At 45.0% G+C, this 23792-nt stretch overlaps 1 protein-coding gene across 5 annotated transcripts in view; it reads left to right on the top strand.

Moving 5' to 3' along the window:
* Nucleotides 1-23792, top strand: part of LPAR2 (lysophosphatidic acid receptor 2) — a 71755-nt gene that overhangs the window by 35270 nt on the left and 12693 nt on the right. For 3 of the 5 annotated variants that reach the window (XM_030197570.1, XM_030197569.1, XM_030197572.1), the window contains exons 2-3: nt 1837-1984; nt 3288-4119. In XM_030197570.1, the coding sequence (XP_030053430.1) occupies nt 3387-4119 (733 nt within the window). In that variant the 5' untranslated portion in view covers nt 1837-1984; nt 3288-3386. The remainder of the gene's footprint in view (nt 1-1836; nt 1985-3287; nt 4120-23792) is intronic. The other 2 variants (XM_030197574.1, XM_030197573.1) reach the window with 1 other exon arrangement.

Genomic DNA, 23792 nt, shown 5'->3' with positions numbered 1-23792 from the left:
ATATCCAACAATGAGGGTCCCGAAAAACAACAAGGCAAACGATCTGCAAACGTAGACAACAGTGCTGGAGGAAAGGCATGTGATGATCATCATTAGTATATCCTTCCTGCTGTTTTTTCAAGAACTCATTATTCTATCAAGAACCTAGCATTTCAAGGTTCATGTGAATAACATTTATTACGACGAATGATATTTGCCCCTGACGCAGCCCTTCTTGGGCGAAACACGGCCTGTGTCGGGCAATGTCTGGTATTGACATCATCATCAAATTTTTGAACATTCTTCCGTTTTGTATCTGCTGTTTTGTTATCTACATTTGTTGTTACATTTGTACCCCGCGCTTTCCCACTCATGGCAGGCTCAATGCGGCTTACATGGGGCAATGGAGGGTTAACTGACTTGCCCAGAGTCACAAGGAGCTGCCTGTGCTGGGAATCGAACTCAGTTCCTCAGTTCCCCAGGACCAAAGTCCACCACCCTAACCACTAGGCCACTCCTCCACTCATGCATAAATATCTCCAGCTTAGGTGTGATATCTACTGGTTCACCCCTACTATTTTATAAAGACATATAGGCTTAGTGCCTTTATTAAATAGGCTAGGTGTCTACCTATTTTAAAATTACCTCCTGTGCATTGGATTGTAAGTTTCAAAATTAGAGATGATCTAAAGTTTCACTCCAGAACATAGGCCAATTGATAACTCTGTTTATATTTGGTATTTGAGTTGCCAGCTTACCCTGGTTTTGCTCATTTCCTGCATGGAGGTGGAATCCAGTCTTTCTTAGGGAAAACAGAACTATAGCCCCATGCATTCAATGGTGCGAGAGTAGACTTGGATCAGTGTGTTTGTGATGACCTGGGAGAGATGGCAGCCTTAGATGGTACAATGAACATACAAAACAGATCAACAATAATGAAGAGAAGTGATTTATTTGAACTTGACATGGCCAGATTTTGCCCACAGGCTGCATCAGGGGTAAAACTACAACAAGAATATACAATAATAAATTATATAAATCATCAATGATAAAAATTTTAAAAAAATCACAAATTGCAATTATACTAATAAACATACAAGCTGGCAAATAAAATAGAGAATACCCAAAAGGACACCTACCTAAAAGGGGATACTAATAAACGTACCCTGTTAGTTAAAATTATATCCAATCAGCCTAAAATTACAAATATGTTAGCACATAAAGGGGTTCAGCAAACAATCTTTCAAAATTCAATACATAAAATGTAAAAAAATTAAGAAACAGCCATGGGTTACTTACAAACAGCACTTCTCTTCAAACGGACAGAGTTTCTACTCTTCCGGCACAAAAGTGTGAATCTGCTGTACTCTTTCCAGCTAGCAACCCAATACTTTCCACCACTGGTCAAAGGTTAGAAATGTAAAAACTATTTATTCTAAGAAAACAAACCCAAATATCACCTCACTGATAAAACTGGAGCCAAAAACTTCAAAAATGCTACTCTTCATCTACAAAATGCAAAAATAAAAGCTCACCTTTTTTATCTTCCTTATGCACATGTATCCATATTGAAAATATGTGCATGCCTGTTCTCTATATGTAAGTATTTTATTTGCCAGTTTGTATATTTTTATTAGTGTAATTGTAATTTGTGATTTTATTTTTTTAATGTTTTATTTTTGATCATTAATTGATGATTATTTGTTATAATTATTATAATTTGGAATGCACTCCCTTTATCAATTCAGTCTGAGGCTGGCTATATTCCACTGCATAAAAAAACTAAAAACGTTTTTATTTGATATATTCTGATTGTTTATTTTCTTTTTATTGTTGGGTGTTTTTTTTTTTTTTTAGCTCCTGATGATGTTAACCGCCTTGACGCTCCTGCTGCTGGCACTAGTGCGGTCTACAAGTCTCAGATTAGATTAGATAATGTATTATCGTACATTCTCGAGTTGTTTTACCCCTGATGCAGCCTGTGGGCAAAACATGGCCACACCAGGTACTCGTTCCAATAAATCACTTCTCTTTTTATTATGGCTGATGTGCTTTGTATGTTGTATTGTTATTTGTGAGCAGATTCCTGCCTCTTTCTTATTGTATACCTTAGTTTTAGATGGTATCCAGGATAGAACATGTGATATGCCTCTTAAAAATATGTTTATAAAAACTACAAATGCATTTGCTTTTTGAGTAGAGAGTTGCACGGGGACAGAAATGCGACCCGTCCCCGTGAGTATTCTCCCCCGTCCCCGTGAGTGATCTCCATCCCCGCCCGTCCCCATAAAACAGCCAGTTCCCACCATGAGAGAAATAAACTGCCTATACATATAAAAAATAAAAGTAGTTAGCTGAGCTCACCTCTGTGGATGACTCAGTTACTCACTCACAGTCACTAGTAGTACTCACTGTTCCTTCTCTTCTGGTCTGGCTCTGGTCACAGTACCACAGCTGCTGAACTTCTGCTGCCTTCCAGTTCTCTCTCCTTCAGTGCCAGTTGCTCCGTCCTGCTCCCTCCCTCTGTCCTCTGTGACACAGCTGATCTGCTCCTGCTACCTCTGAGAGAAGTCCTCCTCCTCCTGCAGTGCTCCTCGTGCTGCTGCGTGCAACTGTCCTCCTCTCTCTCCTCCTACAGCACTGATGACGAGTCTCTGATTCTAAGCATTCACTGGTAGCGGGCCTGGCTGGAGCCTGCTGTTCTCAGCAGTATGACATCATTAACGAAGTCCAACTGGCTGGCAAAAAAGACGAGAAATTTCATTCTCCTGCTCTCTGACTCTGAGTGGCGCCTCATTGGAGGAGAGCTTGGTGTCTCCACCCACTAAAAGAAGAAGGGGAGAACCAGCAGCAGACATTCTTTTTGAATCTTCATATAACCATGCTTTGTTTGAAATTTGAATCTTCTGCCCCTTTCCGTGACCTGCTGTGGCTTTTTCATGCTGTGTGCGGGTTGCCGGATTTTGGGCGGCCTTTTTTTTTTTTTTTGCCGGCCTCAATTCCCACGGCACTCCCGCTGACCAGGGGGGGATCCCCGCAAACCCCATTCCCGTGCAGACCTCTATTTTTGAGTAACTTATTATTGTAAGTTGGTTACCTTGTGTGATTGGAGCTAGTGATTATAACTAGATGTGAAATGAGCTGACTCTGGCTGAATGCCATTCCTTTGCTTCTGACCTGTTCCCTGATAGGCAGACAGTTTATTATTATCAGTAAGTGAGGCCCAGTAATCTAGATATCTGATTATCTGACTTGTGGTCTATTCTTATTTGATATTATTCCTTCCTAACATTTTCTCTCTGTTTTAGCTGCAACCCTGACATTTTAAGGCTGAGAAACTGGCTGGACCTGCATTGAAAAGTGGTTTTCTCACTTTCTCTCAGCAAGACTCCCCAGGGATTACCAAGATGAAGCAGTGTTACTACAACGAAACCATACGCTTTTTTTACAATATCAGTGGCAAAGAGCTGACCACACACTGGAGAACCAAGGACAAGGTTGTGGTGGGGCTGGGCTTGACAGTCTGCATCATTGTGCTCCTCACCAATCTCCTGGTTATTACTGCTATAATCATCAATCGCCGCTTCCACTATCCCATCTATTACCTTCTGGCTAACCTGGCGGCAGCTGACCTCTTTGCAGGTATAGGCTACACTTACCTCATGTTTAATACTGGCCCTAGGACAGCTGGACTGACCATTAAAACTTGGATGTTACGGCAGAGTCTGCTGGATACTAGCTTGACAGCATCTGTGGCCAACCTGCTGGCCATCGCAGTGGAGCGGCATCAGACTGTGTTCACCATGCAACTGCACAGCAAGATGTCCAACCAACGGGTCACCATTCTCATCATCTGCATCTGGATCACAGCACTGCTATTAGGTCTCATTCCCTCCTTTGGGTGGCACTGTATGTGCAATGTGGAACTCTGTTCCAGGATGGCACCCCTCTACAGCCGTAACTATCTAATCTTCTGGGCCATCTCCAACCTGGTAGTCTTTGTGATCATGCTGGTCGCCTATATACATATCTTCATCTACGTGAAGAAGAAGATGACACGCATGTCCCAGCACACATCCTTCCATCCCAAGTACAAGGAGACCATGATCAACCTCATGAAAACAGTTATCATCATTTTAAGTAAGTGATTCTCACTAATCAGCTCTGCTCTTGCCTGCTTCTGAGTACTACTCTCAGACTAGTTAGTAAGCAGCAAAGATTATGTATACACTAGAGAACAGGAAAAGCATACTTAAGGGTGATTTTTGCCTCCTTAATTTCATGATCCTGGGAAGGTCATAGTGAAGACTGTATTTCACATTAGGCACTAGGCACAGTAGGCATATGTCTATGGGCACCTATGCTTTGCAGAGTGCTGTAGGTTAATGTTTATAAACACATTGATGATAATATTAGAATAGGAATCAATGGCAAGTGTGGGAAATTTCATGCAATGTAGGTTCAGTTTTCCCTCTCCCCCCATCTCTCTCCTACTCAGCAGAAGGAGAGCAATGTTGGGATATGAAGGAAAAGAGAGGAAGCGTTGAAGATTCCCTTGGCTAGGGTCACATGAGCTGTAAATCCAGCCTTGGATTTCATCTGGTTCATATTTTTTCTTTCACCTACCTTCCTAGTGCATTCTGACCTATTATAATTCAACATTTTTTATTACCATGATTAGTGAATCTCACCGGCATTTGTCAAATGTAATTGATTTTGTCAGTTGACATGTCTGTTTCCGGGTTCTTTCTCAGGCAATCAGAAGTGAGTACATGCCAAGTCACACCCATGCCCAAGCCACACCCACTCATTGCCTCATTTGACTGTGCCCAAGCCCCACCCTTTTTGGTGGTGATATGGAAAGTGACATCATAGCCACATCCCTTTTCCAAGTTGGTAGCCACTACTGTATACATCACATCACTTCCTGTTTCCTTTACTAGCTGCCATCTTGGATGGGGTCACATGACTGGAAGTGACGTTGAAAAACTCCAATACTGCCCTACATCTGTGGAGGAATGTGCACAGTTTTAACCTTTTTTTTTCTCACAGGAAAGAAAGAAAAATAGCTGTTTTCTTTATCTTTCAAAAGGATACCTTGTGCTTAAGAAGGACATATTTATTGCTGAATGACAGCCTTTTTAGGCTTAAAAAAAAAAAAAATCAACCGCTCCTCCTCCTCCTCTTTGCTTTAAAGGGCACACATAGACAAAAAGCTACACTTTTTTAAGATTAACTTAACACAAGAAACCTTTGGGGGTTGGGGGTCTGGTTAGTTGGGCTTCCCTCTTTTTTTTTTTTTTTTTTTTTCCCAAAGCTGTTGTAAGATAATTTTCATAAGAAACTAGAGGGTTTTGGGGTTTTTTTTCTGAACATTGCAAAAAAAAAAAAAGCTCAAACTCTTCATTCAAGGCAGAGCAGTGCTGCTTTGTGTGACAAACTCTACCCCCTCCTGTTTTTCAGCTCAGTCTGCAAGAGCTAGATGTTGAATCTGAGTGCTTTATTTTGCTTTAGCAGTATTCACCTGAGAAACATACATACCTTAGAACACACCAATCTTATGTTCATCATAAGACCCAATCAAATCGTATGGTGTTACACCTGTTGGCAACCTACGTATGAAGAACTGTCAAACTATTACCCATTTATACGTTTTATGGATTCGCTGCCGGTTACGTAACAATGACCTGTTGTTTCCACTCCACCCCATAAAGTAAATCTGGTCATCAATGATTTTAAGGAGACCAGTTGTAAAAGTGATGAGATTGAAAAAGTCTTTACCAAATATTACACACTATAGAAATTTAAGTATTATATATATTTGTCAAGGCAGAACAAGCCGTACCATCACCTTAAATACAAATATATGGTGGTGTTTAAGAATGCGAGAGAGAAACATCAAATAGCTGTTCTCGCCACACAAATGTATCCAAGCAAGATGCATTTCTTTCTCAATGCTTTTGAAGATGCTACCAGAAAACTGTACAGTTATGTCATTGTGGACGCCGAGGTTTACGGAGTTTGAGGACAGACATCTTCCCCCCACCCCCGCTTTGACAGTCGTATTTGGTGAGAAAACAGTGGGGCGCCTCTAAAAAGAAGTGACAAGCTTCCACTTTTTTCCCATGCTGTAATTGCGCTCAAAGGCAACAGCATATCTAGCTGTCTGAAGGGGAACCTGGAGCTTTAAAAACATTTAGTTCAGGCTTTGCCGTGCCAGAGAGAGGCCATCCTTGGTATTGCTTCGTTTGACTTAATAGTGGCTATAGCAGGATAGCCCTAAACATCCTGAAAAGACAAAGGCATGCAATAAAGAGTTTCAGGGATAAAAGCAAAAAAGAAGCTGGTGACACATTCGGGGGCTTTTTATTGGACCCTTGCTGAACTTTGCCTTACCACTGATCACAAGCCGTATTGGCAGTGGAGTACGCTGAAAAGATGTACTTGGTCCCTAGCCGGCAGCTCGATCGTTTAAGAGGTCCTCTGGCACCCTATGAAAATATTAGAATGGATGCGTTCAAAGGCTTGATGAAGGAATGAGCAGTATTCTAAGTTTTGGACTGACTGTGAAAAGATTAAACTTTATTCAGCCATGTTACAGTTCTACCTGTTTGTTGTTTGCCAAACAGGGTGAAATGGAAAGATAAAAAATAAACCTGTATCTCCTCGAACAAAGTCCTAAATATTCGGAGGTGTTGCTAGATAACAATGGCCCTCCTGTCCCTGTTCCTCAGGAAGTGTTAAAAGGAATTGGTTTGTGTTATAGGAAAAATGCCAAAGTATTGCTCGATAAACTATCCAGAAACATGTGCCGATGAGACTTTTGTATACAAGGGGTACCCCGTTAGTGGTTCTAATCTGCTCAGCCTAGTTCATGGGCCTACGCAGACACACCCTCTTTCCCAACCAAGGAAAACATGGGTTCTTTGGAGTTCATGAGCTCCATGACTGAACTCAATATGCCCTCAACAGTAGTTGGCAACGCGAGCAACAGGCATTTGCTTGAACTTCTTATAGAAAACCCCTCTGAGGTTTCTGTGAAATTCACCACCCCTGTTAAAACCGAAGAAATTCCTCCCCTTAAAAAAAGAAACCTGTGAAATACATTAACCTCCCCTATAAGAAACCATTTGCATTGAACAGACGACAGTGTACAGTTGTAATTGATGCGAGAACCATGATTCCTTTATAAAGTTTTATTTAGAAACCATATGGCACTCTTTGTAGGTTACAAAATAGACTTTGAAAAGATCTACATACACAACGCTTTCTTTGTTTATGTTTCACAAACAACTCCCAGTTATGTCACACTTCTTGGAAGAGGCGAAATCAAAATAAAGCATTGTTCTGTTTGGGCTGATGGCTTTGCTAAAGGAAGGGGGTGTGGTTAGGGAGAAGGAGGGGGCATTATGGGGGTGGCTAGGGAGAAGGAGGGGGTGTTACAAGGATGGCTAGGGAGAGAAAGAGGGGCCAGATATCTGTAAGGCAGAACAGTCCCTGTATAAAAGATTTATTCTGCTGCTATTTTCATTGCTATTTCTTTTACTGGTGCTTTTACATAACTTTTTAAAAACTTGTATGTTTCTCAGGTGAACACTGCTCAGCTCTTGCAGACTGAGCTCACACAGATGTCTCGAAAACAGGAGGAGGTAGGGGAAGTCGGGATAGGGCTGCTTGTCACACAAAACAGCACCACTCTGCCTTGAGAGAAGAGTTTATTGAGCCTTTTATTTTTCTGCAGCATTATTCAGAAAAAAAACACCTCTGGTTTCTTGTGAAACTTATCTTAAAACAGCTTTGAAAAAAAAAGGAAGCCTGACGAGCCAGACCATCCAACCTCCTACAGTTCCTTGTGTAAGTTAACAGCTTACCTTTTTATCTATATACAGTGGTGGAAATAAGTATTTGATCCCTTGCTGATTTTGTAAGTTTGCCCACTGACAAAGACATGAGCAGCCCATAATTGAAGGGTAGGTTATTGGTAACAGTGAGAGATAGCACATCACAAATTAAATCCGGAAAATCACATTGTGGAAAGTATATGAATTTATTTGCATTCTGCAGAGGGAAATAAGTATTTGATCCCCCACCAACCAGTAAGAGATCTGGCCCCTACAGACCAGGTAGATGCTCCAAATCAACTCGTTACCTGCATGACAGACAGCTGTCGGCAATGGTCACCTGTATGAAAGACACCTGTCCACAGACTCGGTGAATCAGTCAGACTCTAACCTCTACAAAATGGCCAAGAGCAAGGAGCTGTCTAAGGATGTCAGGGACAAGATCATACACCTGCACAAGGCTGGAATGGGCTACAAAACCATCAGTAAGACGCTGGGCGAGAAGGAGACAACTGTTGGTGCCATAGTAAGAAAATGGAAGAAGTACAAAATGACTGTCAATCGACAAAGATCTGGGGCTCCACGCAAAATCTCACCTCGTGGGGTATCCTTGATCATGAGGAAGGTTAGAAATCAGCCTACAACTACAAGGGGGGAACTTGTCAATGATCTCAAGGCAGCTGGGACCACTGTCACCACGAAAACCATTGGTAACACATTACGACATAACGGATTGCAATCCTGCAGTGCCCGCAAGGTCCCCCTGCTCCGGAAGGCACATGTGACGGCCCGTCTGAAGTTTGCCAGTGAACACCTGGATGATGCCGAGAGTGATTGGGAGAAGGTGCTGTGGTCAGATGAGACAAAAATTGAGCTTTTTGGCATGAACTCAACTCGCCGTGTTTGGAGGAAGAGAAATGCTGCCTATGACCCAAAGAACACCTTCCCCACTGTCAAGCATGGAGGTGGAAATGTTATGTTTTGGGGGTGTTTCTCTGCTAAGGGCACAGGACTACTTCACCGCATCAATGGGAGAATGGATGGGGCCATGTACCGTACAATTCTGAGTGACAACCTCCTTCCCTCCGCCAGGGCCTTAAAAATGGGTCGTGGCTGGGTCTTCCAGCACGACAATGACCCAAAACATACAGCCAAGGCAACAAAGGAGTGGCTCAGGAAGAAGCACATTAGGGTCATAGAGTGGCCTAGCCAGTCACCAGACCTTAATCCCATTGAAAACTTATGGAGGGAGCTGAAGCTGCGAGTTGCCAAGCGACAGCCCAGAACTCTTAATGATTTAGAGATGATCTGCAAAGAGGAGTGGACCAAAATTCCTCCTGACATGTGTGCAAACCTCATCATCAACTACAGAAGACGTCTGACCGCTGTGCTTGCCAACAAGGGTTTTGCCACCAAGTATTAGGTCTTGTTTGCCAGAGGGATTAAATACTTATTTCCCTCTGCAGAATGCAAATAAATTCATATACTTTCCACAATGTGATTTTCCGGATTTAATTTGTGATGTGCTATCTCTCACTGTTACCAATAACCTACCCTTCAATTATGGGCTGCTCATGTCTTTGTCAGTGGGCAAACTTACAAAATCAGCAAGGGATCAAATACTTATTTCCACCACTGTATGCTCTTTAAAGCAAAGAGGAGGAGGAGGGGTCAATTTATTTGTTTTTAAGCCTAAAACGGCAGTCCTTCAGCAATCAGTCTGTCATTCTTAAGCACAAGGTATCTTTTTGAAAGAAAAATAAAACAAATGCCTATTTTTCTTTCTTTCCTGTGAGAAAAAAAGGTTAAGCTGCGCACAGTCTTCCACGGCTGTAGGGGGCAGTGTTGGGGTTTTTCAGTGTCACTTCCAGTCATGTGACCCCGTCAAGGATGGTGGTTAGTATTGGAAACAGGAAGTGATGCAATGGCAATGGCGTCTCTTCCTGTGACATCTCCAAAAGGGGTGGGATTTGGGGGCAGGGCTATGCAAAAAAAGGGTGGGGTTCAGAATGAGGCTATACAAATAAGGCAGGTCAAGTTGTGGGGCTATGTTAAAGGGGTGGGGCTTGGGCGGTTTCTACATCATGTCCGGTGATGTCATCATAGGCAGTGGGGGAGTGGGCATGACTTGGGTGGGGCATGAAGGTGACATCGTCGGAGGTGGCAGGGTGTAGGTGTGGCTTGTACCCCGTCCTTTCCCACTCATAGCAGGCTCAATGCAGCTTACATATTATATACAGGTACTTATTTGTACCTGGGGCAATGGAGGGTTAAGTGACTTGCCCAGAGTCACAAGGAGCTGCCTGTGCCTGCAGTGGGAATCGAACCCAGTTCCCCAGGACCAAAGTCCACCACTCTAACCACTAGGCCACTCCTCCACATCATAAACTCATTACATATGGTATGTTGTTGGGCAGACTGAATGGACCGTACAGGTCTTTATCTGCCGTAATCTGCTATGTTACTGTGTTCTTAGGCTTCTGGCATTCGCATCTATCATTTCAAACTGTTGTTCCCATTTACATCTTGCTCAGCAGTTGACTGTGATACTTTGCAATCTTTTGTCTACTTTTTATTTAAAGACACCTGGTGTACTATGGTCTTAATTGCAACCTCGCTATCGGGATACCCTATCTTCCCTGTTTGGTGATATTTTTGAAAGATACCTTGTTCTGAACCACGCACTTTTGAACGACTGTCGGCCTCCCCCTAGTTTCTAGTTCAAAAGCTGCTCTATCTCCTTTTTAAATGCTGTCCCCAGTATGCCCCAGACACACCACCTACTTTTCTCCATGATTTCATGGCATATATGTTTCTTTGCAGCCTGTTGTAAAATCGTGTTTTACACGCATTTGTCATTTCAATGTTAGTCTAGCACATCCATGTGGAAAACATGAATAGCACTTCTAAGATGACTGCCTTAATATTCTAGATGAGATTTTACCAATGAATAATATAAAGGCTTTATCACCTATTTTTCTATTGGTTATGCCTCCGCCTATGCAACTCTCTGGCTTTGGTCACCATTTTATTGCACTGTTTCCCTACCTTAAAGTCATCAGATATGTTAATCTCAAGGCTTCTGTCCTGTTTAGTCCTAGAAGTCTCTTTTAGATCTGTCTGCCGCTTTTGACCTTGTCAATCATTCTCTTCTCCTTACCCATCTATCATCTTCAAGTATCACAGGTTCAGTTCTATCTTGGTTTGCTTCTTTCTTATCACGTCGCTCTTTACAGATTCAGTCTATCTTGGTTTGCTTCTTTCTTATCACGTCGCTCTTTACAGATTATCTCTGCTGATGCAATTTCTGAGAAACTGGAACTGCACTGTTCCCCAGGATTCAATTCTCTCTCCTCTCCTTTTTAATCTATTTCTAAGTCCTCTCACTACCCTTATTCAATATCTGATCACATCTATGCTGATGATATCCTTTTTCTGTACCCCACTTCCCCTCTCTCTCCCTCAGGTGGTCCCCTTTAAACCTACCTTGACACGGTCGCTGTTTGGCTAAAGGATCACCAGTTAGTATTAAGTGCTGACAAAACCGTTGCTTGCTGGTTTTCAAATACATCAGTCATTCCTTCCTCCCCCATTCAGCTATTTGGTACATCAGTCGCTCCAGTGTCGACCGTTATCTTGGTATAATCCTCGATTCCATGGCGTCCCACAGATCAATCCAGAGACTTGTGGGCTGTGTCCCTCTACCAGCAGGTGGAGATAGAGAGAACCTCTGAGGCTTGCTATATGTGGACCTGTGCAGCCAACTGAACCTCAGTATTCTCTCTATCTAGCAGGTGGAGGGACATCTCTGTGCAGCTCTGGTTTGATTTGGCTACTGGTGTCCTTTTGGGCCTAGTTTAGCACAGACGGGGGTTGAGTGGCTGTTTGCTACTTGTGGTGTACACCTGGTGGTGCCAGGTCCCTCCCGGTCTCCCCTACCTTTCCTCCGCCACCTGGGGCTGTCAGCCTGATCGGGTGTTTCCTTTCTCTCCTGACTAAAAAAAAAAAAAAAAGTATGAGACTTTTTGTTTAATCATACGGAGGAACTAGACGTTCTGCTGAGTCAATTTTGGGGCAGGCATTTGTGGAGCATGTCAGTGCCTTCTGAGGCGGCTAAGCGCTGCTCCCGGTGTGGGGGCCGGAGAGCAGCATCGGGGGAGTGTGAGTCCTGCCGCCATCAGCCTGCAGCGGGTGTTCAGAGCAACAGGGGTGCCCCTCAGGCGTCCAGTGAGTCAGAAGCGCAGGGGATAGTATCGGCGGTTTCCTCAGGGCAGTTAGTGCAGCGTGCGTTGGCAGATGCCATTGTTTCCTCTCAGGCGCGACCCGCTCCACACATGGTGGCTGATAGACAAGAGGCGCAGTGCGCTTCTGTGGCACAGGCTCCAATGGAGGGAAGCGATGTACAGGGAGCAGGGGTGTCCCTTGCAGTTCCTTTTTCCCCAGATTTTGTTTTATTAATGCACAATGCCTTTCTTTTGAAGAAGTCAGGAGCTTCTCTTCAGGAAGCCCCGTCTCTTCCTCAGCAAACTTCAGTTGCTGCAGCTTCTCAGTCTTTCCTGCCAAAACGTCCCCGGGTGGAGATTTTGAGGCGTATTTTCAAAGCACTTAGCCTTCCAAAGTTCCATAGAAACCTATGGAACTTTGGAAGGCTAAGTGCTTTGAAAATATGCCTCAAATTTGTATCCCAAGGAGCTATCTGACACAGATGGCCCGGTTTTGTCTCCAGGCTCTCCCTCAGAATCTTTGGATTTGGCAGATGAGGTCACTCTGCCCTCTGAGGAGGGGGATGATGTGACGGCTGCCCACCTTTTTCGCAGGGATGAGCTTCCCTCCCTGTTTAGGGCTTTTGATGTTTTGGCCATTTCCCCCCTGAATCGTCAGGGGGAACAGGTCCGGTGCCCTCTGTTATGTCTGGCACCAACACGAGGCCATGAAGATCCTTATTTCGGCGCAGTGAGATATGCTGGACAGTGGGCTTAAGGTTGCTTAAAGCTATTTCGCGTCTTTATGCACTATCTGTTCCTGACCTAGACTTGCTGAAGGTACCTACGGTGGATTCCTTAATCACAGCGGTCACTAAGAAAACCACTCTCCCTGTGGAGGGTGGCACAGTGCTTAAGGACCCTCAGGATCGTAAGTTTGAGACTTGCTTGAAGCTGTCCTTTGAAGTAGCGGCCCTTTCCCTGCAGGCCTCAGTTTGTGGCTCCTATGCGGCGCGGGCATGCTTATCGTGGGTACAGAAAGCCTCCTCCCTGGAAGATCTCGTGGCTGTTTTGCCAGCCTTGGAGTCCGGTTTAGCCTTCCTTGCGGATCTTCTTTATGATCTTTTGAGGACTTCGGCGAAGGAGGTTTCCCTAGCGGTCACTGTGCGTCGCTGGCTGCGGTTGCAGCATTGGGCTGCAGACGTGGCCTCTAAGTCACGTTTAGCAAGGCTTCCTTTTAGGGGAAAGCTTTTGTTTGGGACAGACTTAGAACAGATTGTGAAGGACCTTGGTGACTCTAAGGGCCAGCGCCTCCCGGAGGACAGGTCCAAGTTTGTATGACCAGCAGGACCTAGACCTAAGTTTAGGGATACACGGCGTTACCATCCAGGTCGCAGGGCATCTTCTCAGAGGCCTCGGCCCTTTTGAGGTGACAGGCGGGCCTTCCTTTCCAGTAACAGAAACCAGCCTGCAGCCAGGTCCGCCCAATGATGGGGCCCTGGTCCATACCCAGCCGGTTATTGGGGGCAGACTGTCCCTATTCCTGATGGAGTGGACCAGGGTAACATCCGACGAATGGGTTTTGGAGATTATCAGAGATGGCTACAAGTTAGAATTGGCTCGTCCGATAGTAGACTCTTTTCTGGAATCTCCTTGCAAATGTCCCGCCAAGATGCGGGCCGTCCGACACACCCTCCTCAACTTACAATGGCGGGGTGCCGTCCAGCCTGTACCCCCAGCGGAAAGGGTGCGGTCGATACTCCATTTATTTTGTGGTGCCAAAAAAGGGCGGTTTTTGGTGACCCATCTTAGATCTCAAGTGCGTCAACAGGTCCTTACGGGTTCGGCTTTTCTGCATGGAAACTCTCTGATTGATGATTGCAGTGTTGCAGCCAGGGGAGTTTTTGACCTCTCTCGATCTCAAAGAGGCCTATTTACACATTCCAATCTGGCCTCCCCGCAGGTGCTTTCTTCGCTTTGCAGTGCTCGGTCGTCATTTTCAATTCAAAGCGATGCCCTTCGGCCTAGCCATGGTGCCTCGGACCTTTTCCAAGATCCTGGTAGTAGTGGCGGTCTATCTCAGGAAGGAAGGGATTCAGGTCCATCCCTATCTAGACAACTGGCTTCTGCAGGCGTCTTCTTTCGAGGAGAGGCGGCGGGCAACTGACAAAGTGATTGGGTTGCTTCAGTCGCTTGGTTGGGTGATCAACTTCCCAAAGTGCAGCCTAACGCCTTCCCAAACACTTGAATACTTGAGGGTGTGCTTCGATACCCGAACAGGGATAGTTTCTCTAGCATACTTAGGACGAGGCGGTGGGGGTGTTTGCCCTGGGTGCTGGCAGCGAGGGAGTGCGCGGAGCAGGCACATGCTGTTGGCTCTGTCGGTCCCCTGCCTCAGAACAGGAAGTTGACATTTGAGGGGGCAGGGGACTGGAAGAACCAACAGCACGCACCTGCTCCACACACCCTCTTGCTTGGAGGAGGGGGGGTGCTTTGCCCCGCCCCAGGTGCCATATAAGTTAGGTACGTCACTTTGACCCAGTGCTTTTTTTGTGCCGGTACGCAACGGTACGGCGTACCGGCACCTTTTTCTCCTCCTCTCCTCCCCTCCCATTACTTCCAGCGATTCTCCGCCTCTCCCCTGCCCTCTCATCGACGTGCAGTGATTTTTCCGTCCCTCCCCTGCCCTCACCTCTCCCATATTCAACGATTCTTCGTCCCTCAGCCGTCCTCCTTCACTGCCTGCCAGCCAGCGTCGGACTCAGAAGCGAACGGTGCAGGCAGCGATTGGCTGGCAGCGTCGTAGCTTCCCTCTGCAAGTCCCGCCTACAACTTCCTGTTTACGCATAGGCGGGACTTGCAGAGGGAAGCTACGACGCTGCCAGCCAATCGCTGCCTGCACCGTTCGCTTCTGAGTCCGACGCTGGCTGGCAGGCAGTGAAGGAGGACGGCTGGGGGACGAAGAATCGCTGGATATGAGAGAGGTGAGGGCAGGGGAGGGACGGAAAAATCGCTGCACGTCGATGAGAGGGTAGGGGAGAGGCGGAGAATCACTGGAAATAATGGGAGGGAAGGGCAGGGGAGAGAGAATTGCTGGAAATCAATGGGATGGGAGGGAAGGGCAAGGGAGAGAGAATTGCTGGACATGGGAAGGGCGGGGAGAGAGAATTGCTGGACATGGGATGGGAGGGAAGGGCAAGGGAGAGAGAATTGCTGGACATGGGAAGGGCAGGGGAGAGAGAATTGCTGGACATGGGATGGGCTGGGAGGGAAGGGCAAGGGAGAGAGAATTGCTGGACATGGGAAGGGCAGGGGAGAGAGAATTGCTGGACATGGGATGGGAGGGAAGGGCAAGGGAGAGAGAATTGCTGGACATAGGATGGGATGGAGGGAAGGGCAAGGGAGAGAGAATTGCTGGACATGGGATGGGAGGGAAGGGCAGGGGAGAGAGAATTGCTGGACATGGGATGGGAGGGAAGGACAGGGGAGAGAGAATTGCTGGACATGGGAAGGGCAGGGGAGAGAGAATTGCTAGACATTGATGGGAGGGCAGGGATGAGATAATTGCTGGACATGGAGGGGAGGGCAGGGAAGATAGAATTTCTGGACATGGAGGGGAGAGAGGAGAATCGCTGGATGGGGAGGGGAGGACAGGGAAGAGAGAATTTCTGGACATGGAGGGGAGAGAGGAGAATCGCTGGACGGGGAGGGGAGGACAGGGAAGAGAGAATTTCTGGACATGGAGGGGAGAGAGGAGAATCGCTGGACGGGGAGGGGAGGACAGGGAAGAGAGAATTGCTGGACATGGAGGGGAGAGAGGAGAATCGCTGGAGAGGGAGGGGAGGACAGGGAAGAGAGAATTGCTGGACATGCTGGAGAATTGCATGGATGAGAGGGGAGAGAGGAGAAATGCTAGAAATGGATGGAGAGGAGAGCAGGAGATAGAGAATTGCTGGACATGGATAGATGGAGGAGTTGGCTAGGAGAGAGGAGAAATGCTGACTTGGATGGAGGAGAGGGGAGAGAGAATTATTGCTTGATATGGATACAGAGGAGGGAAGAGAGATGAGAAGTGCTGGACATGGATGGAGGGGAAGAGAGAGGAGAAGTGCTGGACATGAATGGAGGGGAGGAAAGAAAAAAGAAGATGCGCATGGATGGAGATGAGGGAAAGGGAAGAGGAGAAAAACTGCACATGGATGGAGAAAATAGGCAAAAGCTAGATCCATCTTATACCTCCTCCAGTCAATTCCATGGAGGAGGACCCAGCTTTTACTTATGGATGCAGGGCAACAAAAGAAGAAGAAAGGAGGAAAGTAAAGAAATAAATGGAAAGAAAGCCCTGGAAACGGAGTTAAGAGAACAGATAGAGAGCAGCAGAATCAGAGACTGTGACCAATATGGATAGAAAAACAAAGTCACCAGACAACAAAGGTAGAAAAAAATCATTTTATTTTCATTTTAGTGTTTGGAATTTGTCTTATTTTGCACTGGGTATACTGGAGCTGTAACAGCTTACAGAAATTATTTATAATGAAAAAAAATCACATTATTTTTTCTCCTATACTAGTATAATATTTTCAATGATGTCTGTTTATATGCGCCATGGCTGGTATAAGGGGTGTGGCTAATGTGGGTGTGGCTATAATAGGGGCGGTGCCATGTGTGGTGACCCCGCCCACAATGAGTACCGGCACCTTTTTTTCTACAAAAAAAGCACTGCTTTGACCTGTTATGTTAGTTCCTGGTAACGGGGGGTGGGGGGGAGAGTGTGTTGCCTTTACTGATATCACACCAGAAAATGAGTGCATTTTTTTATTTGTAAATACCAAAATCAAGCCATACCCATTGAATGTGAAGCAACCAACGATTATTTATCACAATGGCACATATAATAAGGGGGGACATTATCAACTTAGGCTTTGTTAAGGCGTGTTATTTTACTGTTAACCTCAGTTATTAGTAACTAGTCTCTTATAAAATGGAACCTGTGTTAAAATAGCATGAGTTAGTGGTAAAATAACATATTTTAACAGTGCCCACATTGATAACTATGCCCCTAAATGTGGATAAAAGCCTTCAGTTAATCCCATGTTATTGATGTCCAGTCTGATACTAATTTTGTTTAGTTACAATGACTATCTTAAGTTTCGCCTAACCACTGTTGGTTTGTAAAAATAATGGGAAAGTTTTCAACATCATAGATGTCTATACCCACGTAATGGTGCAACAAGTGTCCCACATTTTTTGGTATAACGTTTCTACAAAAACACTCCAAGATGAGAATCAGAATGGTTACTTATCTGCAATACTGCTGCTGAATAATCACAGTAGTTCTTTTGAAAAAAACTGTAGAAAGGTCTACACGTATCTGCCACTGTGAGGGCCTCTAATTCCAGTAAGGTCCCATTTTGATGATTCCTCTTCAGGGACCAGTGTCTGGTGCAAAGAGTTCTTAATCTTGTCAAAACCTCTCCCAATCACCATTTTCAATTCTGATACTCATATAGAACTCACCTGCTTGAAACAGCCTTTGGCTCTCTGCAAATAAAATGCCACATATGTCAAAATGCATTATGTCGTCAATTCAAAGTTGACAATTTTATGGAAATACAAACAAAATATGAATCTGTCACAAAACAAGCACTCCCACAGTGGTGTTCTTAATGTGAAAAAGCTTTAAACTATAGTGAGAGTAGATTATTATTTGGACCCATATTCAGCCGACTGTGATTAGTGTATTTTAGCCCCCAGATATTCAATGCTGAGCCATGTCCGGACACCAGCACTGAATATTTGTCGCTAGTTTAAGTGGGGCTGTTTGCTGAAGCTTATGCAGGTCCTGGCTGATATTCAGCCGGTGTGTGTATAAGGCAGTAATATGGGCCCCAGTGAATATCAGCTGGGATCCACATAACGTTTTAAAGACCCTTTCTAATCCCTCCCCCATTCCCCCGATCTCCTCCTCCCCTAGCAAGAAAGGAAACCCCACTCCCAGTCTCAGTAGGTCTCCTCAAGCTAGCTGAAATCCCGGGTGGTCTAGTGGGTGCAGGAGCAAAGCCCACTTCTGCCCCTAGCGATTGCCAGAACAAAATGACCGCTGAGACCTCTCCTGGCAGCTTTGCAGTACTACCAGCTGTTTCAGCGGAGGAGGATCAGAAAGGGAGATTGGAAAGGGTCTTTAAAAAGTTATATGGTCCTGGCCAATATTCAGCTGAGGCCCACATAGCTAACCAAAGCTGTCCTAAATTTGTCCCCTTAGCTATGCGGGTGCTGGCACTGAAAATTGGTGGTACTCGCATAACTTCAGGCTCCACCCCAATTCCACCCCTTGTACTGTCCATAATCTGCCCATTAAAATGTGTCTGGTCAGAGCCAATATTAACCAGTCGGTGCGGCTGAAGTGCCGCTGAACATTGGTAGTCCTGAAGCGATTTAAGCATTCCAATTGTAAACCGCTTTGATCTGTGTTCCAGCTAAGGTGGTATATCAAGTACTTTTACAGTTGCATTCAATTTTTCAAGCAAGTATAGTTTACACCAGTGGTTCTCAACCAGTGTGTCACCAACAGCTGGGAAATATGCCACTGAAAATTTGACAGACAGCATGCTTGTACTTTTCTTAACAGCCATGTGTGCTACAGGTTGGGGAGAGTTGAGAACCAGGAAGTTGGGTATTTGAAATCTCCATAACTGGTCCCTGTGTCTGTCATTAGCCTCAAATTGAAATGCTGCAGCTCATTCTTCTTTTCCACCAGGGCTGCCAAGAGACAGAGCCGGGCCCAGGGTAGGGCTGCTGCAGCCACCCCTCCCCCCCACTTGGGCTGCTCCTGCCTCCCCTGCCCCCTTACCTTCCTGCATCTGCTCTTCCTTCACTTTCATTCTCCTGCTCATGTGTGCTGGGACTCGGGTTATCGCAGTAATGCAATCATCCGGGTCCCGACACAAAGGAGCAGCAGAGAGACGGACCGAGGGAGCAGAACCTCCTGTCACCGGGCCCCCTTTGGAGGCCGGGCCCACGGAATCTTGCCCCCCTCTCGGCAGCCCTATTTTCTATCCTGGAAGTCACCACCATTGTGTCTGTATTTCCTTTATATCTTACTAGCAATAATGAAATGATGTATAGGGTTTTTTCCATGTGAATATTGTCTGTTGTCTGTCAGTGTGTCACAACAGAAGAAAGACTGAGAGCCACTGGTTTACACCCATGGATGCAACTTACAAGATATAATTCGCTTTCAGTTTTGTATTAATGGTGTTCCTTCTCATTATGTTGTGGGCCATGCCCCGTGCCAGCAATGTGATTTTTGCATTCTTTCACTTACATGTTCTGCAAGGCATAATCTTGTTACTAATAAAGAGTATTATCTCAAGTCATGTACCACTTGTATTTCTGATCCTTGAGAACACATCTCTGATCCTCCATTTGCAGGTGATAGACAGTTTTAATTAACTTTAAGCAAACAATATTAGATTATTTCATTATGTGCGGAGACCCCCCCTGGGGTTTAAATGTTGCAAGTTATCAGCCACTATAGTGTTCCATTCACCAGCAACATTTAAACCCCAGGGGGTCTCTGCACATAATTCAAAAATCTAATATTGTTCCCTTAAGGTTAATTAAAACTGTCTGTCACCTCCAAATGGAGGATCAGGGATGTGTTCTCAAGGATCAACTACTGTAGCTGGTGAAACGAGTGGCTATGTTGAATACAAGGTACTGTCAGGGAAGATAAAGATTAGGCATACAGGTGGCTTCTATGATCTGTCAGTCAAGTTTTCATCATATATATGGTAGGTCCCACATAAGTTTGTCACAAGAGCATATTAGCATAAATGACAAAGGTAGAAATACAAGTAGTACATGACTTGAGAAAATACTCTATTGGTAAAGGGGGGGGGAGGGGCAGAAAATGGTGCTCCTGCACAGTAAGGAAAATGGAGATCTGCAGAGAGACCTATTTTTGATAAGGATGACCCTGGCAAGGTAGAAATCAGGACTGTTGAGGTGAAAATTGATGTCTGAGATATGCTGGATTGGTGTTTTGGAAAATGGAAGTGGTGTGAGTTTTCAAAATCCTGAAAATGCATTGAGGCAAAAATTAAGAATAAACTGCTTCAAAAGTAAAAGTTTTTACATAGCAACATAACAATTTTGCTATTGACATGAGGGGAAAGCTTTTACATTGAACACAAGGATATTAATATAATTTTTACATGTTTTTGTGTATGTTTGCAGTGTGCAGGACATAGAATGTGTGCAAGCTTCTGTTTGACTGCCTTAGCCCTGGTGAGAGAACTTTGCCAGAGACTGTGTTTTCTTCTGCATCAGTGCTCAGTTTGTCAGTTGGGACCTAATGAGACAAAGGAATGGTTGTCTGAGTTTGGGCTCCAGTCAGGAAGGAAATTTTGGGGAACTGAGGCTGATGCCTGACAGCAGTGGTGTTCCTAGGGTGGCTGACACCCGGGGCGGATCGCCGACACAACCTCCCCCCCCCGGGTGCATCTTTACCTGCTGGAGGGGTGCCGCGCACCTGTCGGCTTCGCTCGTTCTCTGCTCCCTCTGCCCCGGAACAGGAAGTAACCCATTCCTGGGCAGAGGGAGCAGGGAACAAGCGTTGCCGACAGACGCGCGGCACCCCCCCCCCCCCCAGCGGCGTGCACCTGGGACAGACCGCCCCCACCGCCCCCCCCCCCCCCCCTTGGTACGCCACTGCCGGACAGACTTTTACAGTCTATGTCTCACAAATGACAAAAGACAGGTGAAGCTTTGGCAGTTCCAGTGTTGTAGATCTCTCATTGTCACATGCTGTGAGTGAGGTGCTGTGCAGCTCAGGGGGAGGGGAAGACATCTTGACTAATAAGTTGAATGCTGTCAGTAATACTTCGGGATGATGTATAGTTATAAAAAAGACTCCCATCATATTTGGCTGCCTATACAGTTGGTATAGTGGAGACTTGACAACCAATGTTCTAAGCATGTTTAAATGCATCATCTATTTCTGCATCGTCTTCTCATTCTGACCCTTTAACACCCAACTTGGCCCTCACCATTGTTTAATCAATCTGGCAGGGAGGCTCCCAGTCTTGTTTCCAAAACGATAAAGTTTATATTGATAATACTTGACTGATTTTGAGGCTCGATGATGGAGGAGCTCATTGAGAGCCATTTGGGTCACTAGTAATTATGTTTTATTCAGGACAGATGGCTGGACCACACAGAACTGCATTTCCCTTCTCAGTTTGCCTTGAATCATACCACTCCAGTTAAGTGTACTTCTACCCTGTATTCTACTCTGTTATTGCTCACTAGAAGCTGTAGTCCCATCCCCAGAGACTTATCAGCCTCACTGGGATTACTTCTCTCTATATTCTACTATGTATTCGCCCCCAGAGTCGTATTCTCTTTTCCAGAACCTTATCAGCCTCCTTGCACCTACTTTTACTCTATTTTCCACTCAGTATATATTTCCGGAGTTGGCACTCTCCTCTCCGGAACCTGTAAGCCACGTTGAGCCTACTGATATGCGGGAAAATGTGGGGTACAAATGTAATAAATAAATAAATAGGTGATTATCTCCCCCCTCAAGACCACATTAGCCGTGTCCCAGTACAAGATGGGATTTTCTTCATGAGAATGATTATGTAATCTTAGTCTTTCCACATTTTCAAGGTGTGATCACCAAATCACCATCTAGATACAGGTCCAGTGGGAATCTCCATAGGGCTTATCCCAAGAGTAGTAGTTTCAGTCCATGCCAACAACATGATATAACACTAGACCTGGTATTCTACAAAGGGATGGATATCCCAGAATTCTGGGATAACAGTATTGAAACAACATCCTTATCACGGTCAGACCATTTTCTAATTAAATTTTCCCTAAGTGACCACCTGAAACAAATGGCACCTCCCAGAGTTTGGAAGGAGATCAGAGACAAAAAAAAAAGCTGACCGCTGAAAATTTCCTAGAGGCCTTGGACTATCCACATGTGGATGAAAAGATAACTACAGTGTCAGAACAGGTTGACAACTGGCATACACACTTAGCCAAGACCTTAGAGAAAATGGCACCACTAAAAAATGCTAACCCATGTGTCTTGCATCTCATGGTTTGTGTTAACTGTTTTGCTACTGTGCATCTTTGTTCTTTACTGTTAAGAAATACCCTATCTTACATATGTTGTAAGCTGTTTATACTAATTGAAACTTTACATTCTTGACTTTTAGCATTGTTTTTCAAATATCAATGGATCAGTTAATAACTTGTGTAATTAATGTCCTTACAGATCTTATCCACTCAGTGTTAAAGGTTTTAACAACCCAGTGGCGTTCCTAGGGGGGCTGACACCCGGGGCGGATCACCGATGCGCCCTGCCCCCCCGGGGTACAGTGCGACGCCCCCCCCGGCGAAAGAACCCCCCGGGTGCACGCCGCTGGGGGGGGGGGGGTGCCGCTCGCCTGCCGGCTCTTCGTTTTCATGCTCCCTCTGCCCTGGAACAGGAAGTAACCTGTTCCAGGGCAAAGGGAGCATGAAAACGAAGAGCCGGCAGGCGCACGGCACCCCCCCAATGGCGTGCACCCAGGGCAGACCGTCCCCACCGCCCCCCCCTTGGTACGCCACTGTAACAACCTCATTAAGACTGCTTTGTATAAATATCTCGCTATATTGTTGTTCCAAGAAACACATCTATCATCATTAGAATCTGCTAAACTCCATACTAAATGGTCTTGTGTACTCCTTTTTTTTTCCACGGCTGAGGGTAAAAAAATAGAGTAGCGATTCTAATCAGGAAACGGTCTGATATTAAAATTATATCACAAGCTTGGGGATTCTTCTGGTAGATGGATTACGTTAAAGGTTACTGTAAATTATACATCATTAGTCATCTTTAACATCTGTGTCCCAAATGCTGATTGTCCTGATTTTTTTTTTCCATTCATTAGCTGATTCATAGCAAATGAGGGTGATACACGTTGCATTGTAGGTGGTGAGTTCAATTTAATATTAAATATTTAGATAGGAAATCTATTTTCCCTTATAAGAAGACTAAAGCTTGGCATGCATTTTATTATCCGATCATGCTCATATTTCTATGCAAATATTATCACTCCAAACAAGTCGTCGCAACTCTGGATGGAGATTTAATGCTAGTTTACTACATCAACAGGCTGGTGATTTCAAAAGCAATAGAATGTTTTTCTTTTAGCACATTAAATGAGACCAGCTGGATTACAAGATGGGATGCCTTTAAGGCTTATATATGTGGTTTCATAATTAGATATACTTCTTAACAAAAAAGAAAATGAACAAAGAGGTTTCTGAACTTGAACAATCTATTAAGATTTTGGAGCAAATATATCATAATAGTCCTTCTAATATAGCAGTTTATTCAAAGTTGAAAAAGGTCTGCCTCTCTTTAAATTCTATGTTGAGCATTAATGCTAGTAAAGAGATTTTCTTGAACTCTGCTCAGTATTATTCTGGTAGTAATAAGGCTGGCCTACTATTGGCCAATTACTTAAAGAAAAAAAACAGGACAAAAACAATATTATAGATTATAATAAGACTAGTAAAAAAGCCCCGTTTCTGATGCAAATGAAACGGGGGCTAGCAATGTTTTCTTCTGTGTGCATGTGGGAGTGTGTGTGCCCCTGCCCGCTGGCCTCTCTCCCCTCCCCCCTCTGAGTCCTTCACTGTTACAGAGCCAGCGATTTCATTTCGTGCTCTGCTGTTTTCCTTCACTGTGTTACAGAGAGGGCGGGGCAGA

This window comes from Microcaecilia unicolor, chromosome 3 (genome assembly GCF_901765095.1).
Source record: "Microcaecilia unicolor chromosome 3, aMicUni1.1, whole genome shotgun sequence".
NCBI lineage: Eukaryota > Metazoa > Chordata > Amphibia > Gymnophiona > Siphonopidae > Microcaecilia > Microcaecilia unicolor.
The sequence above is the reverse complement of the archived record's forward strand: the minus strand, read 5'-3'. Positions and strand labels throughout refer to the sequence as shown.